Genomic DNA, 15,092 nt, shown 5'->3' with positions numbered 1-15,092 from the left:
TCTTCGTACAGCAGAATCTAGATTATTTAGATTATTTAACGTTTGCAACGTGGAAAATCTGTTAGAAAGCCTTCTAACCGTTATATCTGTACCATTATCCAAACATTTAACTCTCCAATTCTAGTTCGAATAATCAAAGTCCTATTGCATTGTTGTTCTTGGTTTGTTGAAAACATTGAAAGAAGATGGGATATTTCTATTGAATTCTTGTTTTGTGCAATTGATGCAAAAAAAATTTACTTTGCATAAAGGTTTACAATTTAGTTATAACTGTACTTCACTTGTATTTGTATACAAGTAAATACTTGTATTTGTGTGTATTTTATGTACACATTTTAAAATAATTTTGACTGCATCAAATTTGTTTTTACTTAAAGAACTGTTGCAAGTACAAGCATTGTACGTGATGATGAGCTCGATTTAATATGCTTAAGTTGAAATGGAAATACAATAGGTCAAAAAATATGTTTTGAGTTTCGAATTAAAATAGTTTTAAGTGCGAAAGGTTAATATACAAAATAAATTTCTGCTTAATTGGTATTTTCGATAAGTACTATTATAACATGTTTTCTCCCTAATGATATATAAATTCGAACGTAGAAAATGCTAAGCTATATAAATAATCGAGAAAAACGTCTTATCACGAAAAGATAAATTGTAAATAATCTCGAGTTGATTAATCGGAAGGTTCAGTTTCTAAAGAAATATGTAATACTAAATATATCCTAGAGCCCGTATTGTATTGAACGTGTCTGTCTATCGGCCACCAATGCTACTTGACGACGATGAATAATTGTTCCGTTTTAATTTTTCCATTGATAAGGTACGCATGCACGGATATTCGATACCGTGAGACGATTCATTGCATACAAAACCATGGATTAGCGAATAAAATTTTAGTGCATTGAATCTTGCTATATTTAAAATTTAGATCGGCTCATCAAAAGACCTGTATCTTCAATCGTAATAAACGATCGGGTCTGCGAAGCACGTTGAAAACTGACTGATCCACGTATCATCCAGACTCGCTGGGAAGAATTCAATCGCATCGTTTCGTCGTTATAGTCCTGGGGGATGAACTAGAGGAGATCTTATTAATGCAACTCACGTAACATCCTAAGCTTGTCGGTCTTTCGATCTCGTTAACACCCTAATCCCGGTGAACGTATACAGAGAGACACAAATTGCAACATGTGAAATCTACACTCTAAAATGGCGACGGAAATTCACCCTTTTAAAATCCAAGCATGCTTTTCAATTAGTCGTTCTAGTCAATATTACTGAAATACTTTCGTTTAACATAGCACCGACGATTTAACCCTTTTTTTTACTAAGATTCTTTTTCGCAGTTGCGTTGATTGGAATTCTTTCGTATATGATAATTCTCCATTAGAATGAGACACTTGTTATTTCCTGTATGTCTTAATTTATTGTCATTCCTAGATTTTAATAACAGAAAAACCAAATTTCGTTCCGATTTATAAAAACGGGTAACATTCATATTTCGTAGATCATGCATGAAATCAATATTTATATAGGATATTTGATCAATTGTTTCTGAGATATAAACATTTTTTTGCTTTGATATTACATAATTATTATTAAACTGCGGATTTTATGCATTTACGACAAGAACGAATAGGTTGAATAAAAGATCCTGTAGACGTTAAAAGAATTTGAGGATACTGTTACACTATTTTCAACTTATTACAATTACTAGAAGAGGAAATACATTATCATTTAATTAATACTTCTCCAATCATTATCAATCATGATGCTACCGAACGAAAATATTTATATCTCAGAAATGGTTGATCTTTTGACTTCCGCTTTTATTTAGTTTTCTTACTCAGAAAGTGTGTCTTATATAACATATAAATATTGAATTTATATAAAAAATGAATGTCTAGAATGCAAAGCTACAGAACAATTAGAAAAATTTAACGATATTGTTACATTATTTACTACCTATTACAAGTATTAATCCCTTGCATTATAACTACGAGTAACGAATGTTTCATACACAATTATATTAATGTGAATGTTATTCATTTTTCCGAATGAAACCTTCACATTCTTCTGATGACTTCTCTGTTTTGTATTCCACCTATTTATTTTTGTTATGAATGCATAAAATCCGCAGTCTAATAATACAATAAAAAAGATACTATTTAATCAACAAACTGCGTATCTTTATACAGATAAAAAATTGTTTGCATCAACTGCAAAGGGCAGAAGCCGAATAGAAATTCTCTCTGTAAAATTTTAATAAGCTGTAATTACCAAATTGATATTCTTAAATTTGTTTAATTTGTCCACTGTCTTAAATTGTACCAGTTTAGATCTGTTATAAACGCATAAAATCCACAGTCTACTAATCACTGTAATTGTGAAGAAAGTGGTGCTGCAGGGATTAACAAAGTCTACTAAATAAACCTGACTGTCCGCGCACCGGCAAGCCGAAACGAATCAACGCAGCCTGCGAAAAAGTTCGTCATAACCACGACCGCGCGAGTTTATTAATATAATAAAATTCGACAGGCTAATTTCGAAAAGGCGCAGGCTCCGCTCGATACAGTCGGCTATAAATCCACCGAAGTTTATAGTCGCGGCGACACGCCGGGCCACGTATGCGACAACGTTACGCCATTAGCGTAATCAAATCTCGGCGGAAGCTCGCGAAATGCCGCGACTGCCAGGGGTTAAACGAGAAGAGAAAAATTGCATGGCCGGTATGGTGTCCGGCCGACGGGATTCGCGTACAAACGCGGCGTCTACGTATACATGCGCAATCTGTAACTGTATATAGTGCGTGAGTGTGTATAAATAACGGGCGCGAAAGCAGGGGCGTCAAATTTCATTAGCATATCAATGCTGGCGGATGGCGAGGCGCCACCTGCGCCCCCGTATTATGGGATCATCGAGGAACTATAGTGGGGCTGCAGGGAATGACGTACCGGCGTAGGGGATGCAGGCCGGAAAGCGCGAAAAAAAGGGATTTCGTAACTACCGGCCACCACTTTGGCCACCCAACTATTCACGCTCTCCTCCCACCCGCGACTAATTGTTACCGCATTAGGGAGACACGGTGATTCCGACACCGTTTGGGATTGCGTCTCATATCGATCTTATTCTCGTTCTTGGACATCTGTTCCGTGGGTAGTTTTCGATCGCTAAAATGTTTTTCTATTGAGACCGTTTAGAATGTCATCCATGATTTGTGTCGACAGTAGAACAACTCGTGAAATTTTCAATTTGCGTTTATTGTACGTACAGTCTACACATCGGGCACATTTTTATTTGTTTAATATTATAACCAAGGTTTGGTTTTTATACGTTCTTGCAACATGCGAATATGAACGTACAGAAATTAAATGCAATATTATTAGCATAAAACGAGGTAACGCATTCACATTCCAGAATCACATAAAGGATATAATAAAATTCCTCAGAACAACAAATATACAGTGGGTGTAGAAAATATTCGTACACCTTTTAAAACAGAATAAATCGTTTATAATTGGACCAAGCTGTCTAAATTGTATTTGAGATATTAGAGCAATTAATTTAATAGACAATGATTAAAAAATTAATTTCAAAAATTGCAATTTGTTTTTTGATCCATTTTCGTTGCTAAGAACCTCTATTGTCTATGCGATGTCAAAGAAAACACTGAAGTATAAAATTTTATTTAAAAAAAATAAGAATTATCGAGTAAATATTGCAGAACAAACTGATTTCATAAAGATTTATAGTTTTATGCTTTAATTACTACCATTTGTATACCATTTTTCATATAGATACGATTTTCCCAACGATTTTCAATGATTAAGGTCGGGTGTCCTCGCTGGCCAATCCAAAACATGATTTTTTTCCTCGAAAAAAGTAGTCGTCTATTAGTTTCTCTATTCTCTCCAGAAATTCATAATAACTTCCAAATATATTTTGTCACTCATTTTTCGCCTTATAAATTTTCATTTGATAATAGCACCCGTTACCTCATTCGTTCCTTTTTTCGTGCATAACCTCTTTTCGTGTTATATCTCTTTTCAACTGCAAATTTTATTCCTCGTTAAACTAGTAAAAAGACTGTTATGAAATGTAAAGAAGGAACCAAAAAATATTGAGCGTTAAATATCATTCCTTGATTTATTGCTATACATAATTTTTCGTTAAATGTGCTATAATTTTGTCCCAACATGTTTCTTTAATAATTATTTTTTTTAATAAAATTATATAGTCTAAGGGAATTCAATTCTATTTCGTTTGTCTACGTATACAATGATATTTTGCAAGAATGTATAAAAATAAAACCTATTTTGTAATGTTAAACAAATAAAAATTGCATTAATTTAAAGTTTATTGTCTGGTTTTCATATTTTCTTTTTATTATCCTTTATTTATTTGTCCCTCTTTTTATTACTTTCTACTTATTTTTACCGGTATTTACATAATATCAAGAAATAGTTATATAAATATAAATAATAGCGTGTGACTGCGCTACTTTTAGCGACAAGATTGAAATAATCACTCTGAATGATATTATTCTTAATTCAATTTATTTGGTGTGGATTAAGAGCGAAAAGTTAGATTAAGTCAAGAGGGGTGATTTCGTTTCGCTCTTCTTAAAATGAGATATTTATAATTCTACTGGGGGAGAATTATACCATCATCAATTAAGTCCTATATTTCGTATATTCAAAACTATTAATTTTAATGAAGTGGCCTCTCAAAGCTTGTATCCTTTTAACTTGTACCAATATCGATACAAGGCAGCAACATACACTTTTCTTCAGAAGTATCTGATCACGTGCATGACTTTACGATTCTTTTTCATTTCTTGAATATTATTTCATTTTAGAACAAAGTGAGCAGTATTCCAGGTAAGCAGTAACATAATTTCTTCACAATATATTTATGTGTACAGTAACACTATAACAATTTTGTCAATGTGATTTATCAAGTTACAGAGTTACTTCCGCTTTTTTCCTCTTGCTTTTTCTCCCTATCGCAATACATTTCTATGACTACTCTCTATTTTAATATGACGCGTACGTCAATTTAAAAACTATTAAAGTCTCTAGTTGCATAAATAATTTAATCCTTTGCACTCGAGTGACGACTCTGAGGCGAATTTACAAATTACTGCACTATTTTCAAAAAAATTTTTATTTTTATTTTTTTAAATTTCATACATATCTAATAAAAATAATCATGCCAAATGGAAATACTGCAGGTTGAAACAAATGTTTTCATTTTGCAGTTAAAACAGTCTCGAGTGCAAAGCTTTAATGCAAAGGAACGAATATTTCAACCAAGCTGTTGACAAAATTTGTTTTTTATGCAGCATTGATACGCTGTTCGTCCGCATTTGTTAAGTATCTGATGGTTACCGTATGTGGTTATCGTGGCAGCGACTTGCAACTTTAAACAAATCATAATTACTATACGCTAATGTAATTATTTAAAAATTAATTTGATTCTCTATTAACCCATCGAGTTTGCGATGTTTCAACATAAATTTACTTGCACATACTAACTTGGAAATATACATTATTTATTGGAAAAATAACTTCCAATTCATTGACAGTCTGATTAAGAGTTAAGGATGTTAGTGTAGATTAGGCATCTTTTCAACCCTAAATGTTGTAAAAAGATCATTCAATTGTGTTTCCATTTGTAACACTACTACCTTATTTAGAACAGTTTAGGAGTAACAAAATTATTCTCACATTTAACTATGATACAGTAAACCCTCGATTAACCCCTTGCGCTATCGCTCCTTTCATGCTGCGACGATTAGTACTTATTCGTACTTAATAATTTTCCTGATGGGATCAGACAATTTTTTTTCCTATATTGTCTTTATTTACCTTCGTTTCTATACTTTGATAACAGAAGAATTTAGTTTTACTTCGCCGTAGAAGCAATTAATAATATTCATATTCAGTAGAGCTTGCATAAAATCTTCACCATGATTCTGACTCGATATTATAGAGCAAGGGGTTAAACTGAAACACGATTATACGATTATAGAGTCTCGGTTATCTGGTATCTTTATTTACTAACACCATATGCTTATATCCCCCATTTGAACTTGTATTTACGCTTAGGCTTCAACCTTTAGCGTTGAATCGCACCCTTAAATATTTGGGGCAACAGAACGATGTATCAAAAGAAAATTCATCGCTGTTAAAATGTTATTACGATAAAGCACTTATAAGAGCAAAATGTGTACAAAAAGATACTTGATTTAGTTTTGGTTCGGTTTGGTTTAGAGAAGTATATTCCATGTTATTTCCTCTAGTATTTCGATGCATCCATTCGACCACAATTTACTCGGGCCGTTTGTCCCCCATTTAAGCCGGTTAATCGAATTCCTACTGTATTAGTGATAAATGTAATATAAATTAATCGAATAAGCTACTATTGGTCTGTAAAAGTTGATGTCGGATCTGCGTCTACATAGAACTGAAAAGGGTTAACTCCTGAACATTAACCTCCGCTCGGGTAATATTAGTATATCTATTGATTTTATAAAAACAGGTTGTATGTAATCGATATTATACGAGCTTTCCGGATTTGCTTAACACTAAACGCACCGTCGCCGGTCAAATGATCGTTGAAATTACAATGATGCTTTTATAGAAGATGATCAGTTGAATTTCTTTATACAAGCTTATATCATAGTCAAAATTTCACAAACTGTAAATAAATGCGATTTAGCAACCTGTATAAGATAACGCGAACCTTATAAATGTTGATTTTACTGCCCGTTGCGTTAAGCTTGTACAATCGAATGGTAACTCTGAGGCGACTCCAAAAATTATCAAATCCATAATATAAAAAGATTTGTATGCATCTATGGCATCCATAAGACGCATCAAATAGTGCATTTTTTAAATTTTCATTTCAAGAAACTTCTTTGCCAACAAAAAGTGATACAGTAGAGAATTTTTGTCTCTTCTTTTGCGTTTACCACTGTATAATCATGATATAATAATGAGCGTAATCCTGGATTAGATGTGATTATATTATGACTGCTTTCAACGTTTAAAAGATCTTTTATGTATGAAACTGAAAATATCCTAAACTTTAACCCATCTCTGTCGTTCATTTTATATTTCAATCGCAAAATGATATTTCATTTATTCTTATTTGTTTTCCAAGTTTAAAACTAAGAACATTGCGATTATATGAAATTTTCCAATGACTCTACATTTAAAATTCAAAATGTATGTAACTATGAACACTAGCTTACCATGACGGATACTCATAGGGCTCTTAGGACTTCTCGGATGTTCTGAAGGCGCTTCATTCTGCGGTTGCTGGTGCTGATGTTGATGTTCGTCAGAAGTAGTAATCGATGTTGCTCCGTTCATGGTGTATCGATACGCATTCCCTGTTATGGGATCAATGTACTGTAACATGTTTTACCCACAAACGTTACTGCGCAACAATAAACGATTACCGTGAAAACTACCAAACGCGAATCTCTGAATCTAGAACAATTTCCAGCGTAAAAAACATGATCTTCCAATAGAAAGTAATACCACTGTCGTACGTACCATACTCACAACAATTCGGCGTTAAACAGTACACGACCAATTACCAAGACCATAGACCGAGGCTCTCACGGTACCAACTACGATCCCCGATTGTTTTTACTCTAGCTAGATATCGTCCTAAGCGAGTGGCATCAATAAATCACCGTGAAGGTCTCACCTGGTTGCTAAAAGCTCCGGAAAGCTCACTTGTCTATCACTCGCGCACACCACCGGTCCGAGATCACTGTGCCAAATGTTCTCACACTTTTCGCCCGTCGCGACGAATCGAGGTACTCTGTGTTGTCGTCGAAGCGTCCACTACGTTCACATCGGCCGTGCGTGCCTAGTCCGCGGCAACTGTCGCATCCAGGTGGTCGAGATCGCAGAAGCTGAACCCGTCACCCCGGATAGCTGTGATCGCATCAGGGTGGACCAACGACGACGGATGACGTCTCGGAGTCGGTGTCTCGGCGAGAGATCGACATTAGCTCCCGACGCGATATCGTCCCCGTGCCGCGGAGGTCGACGTCGTTGGCGGTTGCAGTGGTGTCTCGACGCCGGGCGTCCCGCGAGCAACCAGCCACCGATTGGTCCGCTGGCACTTTTGAAGGCGGGATCAGGAGGCAATGCCGGAAAAACAACAAAAACGACGAGCGGGAGGATTTAACCTATAGCCGGCACGTTTGATGCGGCGCTTCGCCGACGACGCTCGTCGCGGCGCCTGCGCGCACCCCTCCGCGTCGCCTGACGCCTGGTCGACGATGCTTCGACCCCCACCCTCTCGGCGTCGTCACGAGACGACGCCTACCTTCACCCACTGAACGTCGTGCAATTGTTGATCGTTGGTTACGTGGTAGTGAAACTCCGGCTCGCCTTCTCTTTTCCTCTTCCCCGGCTGGCTGCGTTTCTTTCCCCGTTTCAACCCCGTCGTGCGACCCTCCACCCACCGCTGCCAGATTCGAGCCGGGAATGCACGGGGCTACCGGAATCAGATGCACCGTCGCGCCGGCGAAATGCTTCTCGAGGATCCGAACGGTAGCTTAATTTATTGTTTGGCCGCTCTGCAACTGGGGAAAAGAAAGCTTTAATCGATACAGTTTTCAAATTGTACTCGCTGCAAATGTTCTAGCTCGTAGCTTTCTGTACAAGGTATGCTGAATCGCAAGTAATCTACCTTTGTCACTTGCCCAGCGAAACGCGCAGGAACAGAAAATGCGTTGATAGTAGCTAAAATGCTCGATCTCGACTTTGTCGAAAGTGTAACGAGGTCTGTCCAAGCAGTGCGGATGTCTGGCGAACGTCCAAAGCTGGGCTAGAGGTGCAGACATCGTCTTGTATCCTCGCAGTCTCGTCAAAGGGTCAGGATTTGAAAAGACTAGTTAACGGAGCAATTAATCGTTCGATCGAACTTTCGATTCCTGAAGTGTTCCCCTGGACAAATCGAGCGAAATCCACTGGCAGCGAGGTTTAGCGGTGAAGTTACAGTGGCCTAGGTAATAGCTGCGGGGGTGGCAGCTACGTGGTAGTGGTAAATTCAGCCGGAGGGATTGCCAAGTCCGCCATACTGGATTCCCGTCGCCGAACGACCCTGTGGTTTTCCGGTAATCGTTGCCAGGGATGCAGACAGGCATCCTCGGCCCCACCATCCGGCGAGCAGCTCGAGGCCACGCCCCGGAGCTCCATGGCGGACCAATGACGCCGAGACGTCGCGACGCTGCCGTCCACCAATAGGATTACCCTCTGATACGGTCTTTCGCTTGTCAATGACTGCTGCACGACCACCCTCGCTAGCTCTCGCTGGGGTGCTTTTCAATTTCGGGCCCGCACCCTCATAAACGCAGCCAACCACCCGTCCACCCACCCCAACACACTTCGATAGGTCGCCACTAACACAGACGAACCCGCAAAGTCTACGATCGACGGTGTCGGCTGCCAGGGGCGGATACACGTGGGGCAATCGAGTGCTCACGGATGTTTTTGCTAACACGGGAAGGTTCTTCAGGAACTCGACGTATCGAAGTATGAATATATCTCGTGGCTGATGAAACGAGTGTCAATCTGCTACCACTGGTAGAAAATTTTCGATAGTAATTTTATGCATGATATTATATATACGATAAATTCATATGGTTCATGTCTTGAAAATAAACAATAGATAAACAACACTCATATTTACCACGGAATTACTAAACAAAATTGTTCAGAAGGTATTATGTATTCATTCTAACAAAATATTGACATTTTCCTTTCGTTTCTTTTCTGATAAAGTTCATTACCATGCCATCTTATGATAAAAATTGTACTTTCCATTATTCGTGTTGTTAATATCTAAGTACAGCTAATTTGTAAAATCCTTATTTATCTCAATTTTAAAGTTAATAGACTTACATTGATTGGCTTCTCAACGGTTCACATAACCACATAATTGTTGTTAGTATTATTTAAATATTTAGTAAAATCAGAAATAGTAGATATCGTACATGCATTAGACAAATATGATGTAAAATTTTTTAAATTACATATTTTCACTTTCCTCCACCTTGTTGCGCAACTTTTCTGATAATCTCACGCACTCTGCTATCACTTTCTATGAACGGTCTTTTGGCCGTTAGAGAAATGTGTGAACTTTTAAACGATATCTTCACTGAAATCACAAATTTATTACTAATGTTAGGTTTATCAAGGGAAATACTATGCGATTGTATCTTAGGCACAAGCCGCAACTTACATACAGTCTGTGTCACATCTGCTACGCGATAAGATAGTTTAAAATAATAACAGCGCATAATATTGTAATTGCGTGTGTGTAAAATTTTCAATTGCAAGAAAGCTTTTATAGGGTAAGAAGAGTGAATAAAAACTAAAAATAGTAGGTAGAATGTCGCTAAATATCGAGTTTCACAGCAACAAGAAACAATAAATATGGAAGCAATATTAGTAAAAGCTACTACAATTTCTGAAATACGAAAAACATGTCAAATTGGACATTGCAAAAAACATAGAAACACAGCCGTCTGATGCACATATGAAAAAAGTATATTCGTGGAAATGTTCACCGAGGAGTTCACCATGTGTAAAAATGCGGCGTGTAATAAATTTCATTTTAATTTTAATAACAATATCTGAATTATTGATGCAGAATGAACTTTTTCAATTTCCAAAATCTTCTTTCTAAAGAATGTCTAAAATACAAAGAAATAAATGATTTCTAATTATTACTTAAAAGTTATTTTGTCTTTTATTGTCCATGCTAAATTATCTACTACTTATAATCAAGTGCGAAGGAATATAACGTTTATTTAAAATACGATTATGCGAGGAAGAGGAAGAGGTAGAGAGAAGCATATACAAAATACCGATAGGGATTTTCGTGACTCCGTATTCATAGTACTGGATAAGAATTTCATTCGATATCTATAATTGAAAAAGAAACGTATTTATTGTTGTTTATATATATAAAATAGTATTGCATACGAATTTTAGCCAAAATTTTGTCTCGCTAACTATTTGATGCTTTCCATGAATTTTAACGCACAGAAAACAAATTCGAAAATTGTTTTCCTCCGCTAACCTTAATCGGAAGTTTAGCCTCAAGAAAGTAATAGAATTCTCAACTTCAAGATGGAATATATAATCTCTGATTTCAAAGATATTATTAGAGAATTGCCAGTAGATAAACGCGTTAAACGGCAATATCTCGAAAACGAAAACGTGTGACACATGCGGCGTTCTTCCCTTTAACCGTAGAAATATGAAAACGTGCTTTGAAAACATTTGTTAAAAATAGAGTTCGGGGTGAGGTATTAAATTGGCGCGTTGCATTTTTCGAAAACACTGGCATCAGGTTTTATCGAGCAACCGTCCATCCATGCCAGGACCGCCGGTGAACCACGGTCTATCATTCATCCACCGAGACACGGAGGAGAACTCACGTGCAGATGAATACTATGGAAGGTACATACATGTTTATGAATATATCTGCCAAGTGAAGAATTGTATAGAAACACCGACGTACAACGCGCGCCCGTGTATGCGAATATACGCGGCGGTAGGGAGCGCAGCTTATACGTGGAAATGCGAGCCGCCGACAATCTTACCTATGTGTATGTAGACGTGTTCATAAATGGATGCAACCATCCATCCACTGATTAAAACGAGCGGAAACACATGGAGGAGATGAATTAATACAGACGTACGCCGTGGTATAAATGAAGGTATACGAACGTGGACGCGAAATGAATAACCGCCCATCAAAAACACTATTCTTGTGCACGCGGGAAAAATGTGTAGACGACAGTTGGTTTAACTGCTCCGTCGAATTGTTTGTTTAGCAATTATGCGCTTGCATAGAGGTTACACTAATCAAAATATTGTTCTTTTTACAACAGCGCATTTATAGCACGTTAGTATGTATAATATAGCTGTTTAACGCGTCAAGTGATGAAAATCAACCCCAAAAATTTCTATAACATCGAAGTAGTTTAATTACTGAAACTAATGCTACGGTGATCTTATACATTCTAAGCATCCAAATCGAATCCATTCCGTTCGAATATGGTATGATGAACATGAACTTTAAAAACTAGTTAAAAATTAGTAACCACTATATATGATTGATGCGGCATTCAACGTCTTAAGTTATTTCATTTAGTCATTTTTGTTTCTAGTAAATATATGGAATATGTATATATTCATTAGCATTCTGACTGAGTTAGGTGAAATATATGGACCGTTTATTTTGAAAGTGGTGTAAGTTCATTTTGTAAAAAAATTAGATATCACATAATTTATGATTAATTTAGTGTAAGCTTTTTATTTATAAATAACTAACCCTCTTAGTACCGGCCAAAAGAGTCTGTATCTGAGCGAAATGTTTAACACTCGTTTGACGAAATTTGATAAAGTTTCGGAAAGAAATTGCAAGAATTTTGAAAAGCCTGATAAATAACAAATTCGAAAAGGCAGAAAAAATAAGAAATTAAATTGTTGTTTAACAAATATATTAAGAAAACTATCCTTTCAACAATAGCCAACAACGATATATCGTTGTTCGGTACTAAGAGGGTCAATATTTAATATCTTAAAGAATTCTAATGTTTTGTTCAATTTAAAATTGGCTAACAAAAAAATTGTTTTACATCCAATTTCCATAGATATAGGGTGTTGCAAAAAAAGAAGTTCTTGTACACCTACAGGATTATTATGATGTTATAAAACAATGTACACAAAAAATTTATTTCATACAAAATGAAACGAGAGGGTTTCGTTTCGATAAAAAGTTGAAAAACGCAATCGAAAGCGGCTAAGAAAAAATGCGAACGGAAAAAAGCTAAATTAGCTGAGAATATGTTGGATAAGATTTTACAAAAATGCACCGTATACTACTTCACGTAAAACATCGATGGAGCGTACAGAATTTAAGAAGTTTATGCATCATCTAAATGTTGTGGAAAATTATGAAAATAATTTTTTATTATTGAAATTAAATGATTTTTGCAATTAACTAATTATAAAAATGGTGTAATTCCATTTGCAACCTGTAAATATATATTTTATTTTAGTTAAATTCATCTAAAAGAAATTTAGATAATTAAATTAAACATTAATAAATTAGTAGAAATATTGCAAAATTTGACATAATTAATTTACATTTTTAAACAACAGAAATACAACGTCTGCCCGCCTGTTAAAACATTTAAAAAATTTTAATTAGTTGCACCGTTCTTAATATACGTATGCTCAAATGTAAAGGGTGTGTAAAAAATGTTTAACAATTCGAAAATAGAGGGTACTTGAAATCATTTGGAGCAACTTTTTCCTTTACAAACATTTTCTCCAGGGCATCGTTAATGAGTTATTAACAAAAAACAGTAACCAATGAGAGGTGTGCTCGCCTGACATTAGGCGGCAAAACCAATCAGTAGCTTTGTCAGTTCGTTGGCTCGGCCGTCTCGTACCAGGAGCGCTCGTATTTCATTAGCCACTATTGTATGTGCTTGGATGGGAGTTTCGGTATGTCAATTCTCAACATCCGTCACTTCGGGAACGGTTAAAAACGGCGCCCGATAATTAATGTTTGATACATATATTTTAAAACGTAATAACGATATAATGAAGAGACGCGTGGATATAATGTTATTGCCGGTGGTACAAAAAGTCGTGTTCGTCGACGCGTTGTCGAAGTCTAGTGTTCAGTCGTACTTTGTAATTGATAATGCTCTTCGCTCGCTCCCTTTCGGGCCTTTTATTTGTTAGCTAGTAGGAAGCTGGAAGGAGAGGTGGCAGAGGAAGTGGAAAGTGAAGATGGAATAACAAGGGAGCATAAAAAATCTGGACACGGGAAATGGTTGAGCCATGCTGCCTGAAGGTTTACGGATTTAATTGTTTTGTGGACTCAGACGTACTCCTCGCTAGAACGGTCGAGGAACCGAGCCCGGACCCATAAAATGGTTGGACTATGTTGTGTCCAAACAACTATTTTTCGTTGATAGCTCATGAATAAAGTTGCAGATTGCATTTTTGCTAAGGAAAAAGTTTGCGTGTGACTTTTGGAACAGCCTGTACTTCCTAAGTAACTATTACACACCCAATTTAAGTTATCATAACAATTTCTTATTCACTAACTCTAAATTGTACAATCTACTCTACAACTTTTAGTAGCGGTCGACAATGACATTACTGTTGAGGCATCCTCTTGATCGAAATAAATTAAAACTACAAAACGTAATTCAAAGTCAACTGTTTCTTTACAGTTCTAATATGTAGTAACAAAATTGTATCGCGTCGAACAAATTTCCTCCTTCTTGATCTATTAATAAATATATTCTTGAGAAACAGTATCGTTAATGTTTCGTGATCAAATGATCAAAATACTATTTATTTAAACGCGAATTAAACCGATAGTTTATCGTATTAGAAAAATTGTACTCGAGAATATACATTAATATCTATCAGTATAACGTAATCGTCAGAAGTGCTAAAATAGTACTCAACACCGTTCAAAAACATACTTGCAGAATACTATTTTATTTACACAATTTGATTGCACAATCCAAGGAACAATGTGATCTATACTGTGTTCAATCTAGTATATTACGTATAATATTTTTGTCTCATTATACAAAAGCCAATTAATCGTTGGCATCCTCTAAATAAGATAATTAATTGAAATATACAACAGCAGAGTAAATTATTGCTACAATGTGTTTTAGAAATAATAAAAGACTCTTTTTAAACACAAGCATACCTATCAAAAATCGTTTATAATGAGTCAAGCAAATATTCGGACACCTCTTAGAACGCAATAAGACTAACAAAGTTTATTAGACAATAAGCAAAAATTCTTTGCAGAAATTGCAATTGGTTGGAGTGAAAAATTCATCGAAATCGTTGCCAAGCGTCTCAAGTTATTCCGCCCCTACTCCCATATTCCAACTACATAGTATTAAACTAAAGTATGCAGGCCGTATGAGTCCCACTAGACCCCAACTATAGCCGAATGGTCTATTTCGTCGATTTCAATGAAATCTTTAACATGCGTACGAT

At 36.0% G+C, this 15,092-nt stretch overlaps 1 protein-coding gene across 1 annotated transcript in view; it reads right to left on the bottom strand.

Annotated features, from left to right (window-relative positions):
- Positions 1–7,382, bottom strand: part of LOC144475988 (photoreceptor-specific nuclear receptor) — a 51,835-nt gene extending 44,453 nt beyond the window's left edge. The window contains exon 1 of the mRNA XM_078192479.1: positions 7,262–7,382. Coding sequence (XP_078048605.1) covers positions 7,262–7,382 — 121 coding nt within the window. The remainder of the gene's footprint in view (positions 1–7,261) is intronic.
- Between the last annotated feature and the right edge of the window lie 7,710 nt (positions 7,383–15,092).

The sequence above is a fragment of the Augochlora pura genome, chromosome 10 (genome assembly GCF_028453695.1).
Source record: "Augochlora pura isolate Apur16 chromosome 10, APUR_v2.2.1, whole genome shotgun sequence".
Taxonomy (NCBI): Eukaryota; Metazoa; Arthropoda; class Insecta; order Hymenoptera; family Halictidae; genus Augochlora; species Augochlora pura.
Note: the sequence above shows the minus strand (reverse complement) of the source record. Positions and strands in the feature narration are given on the sequence as shown.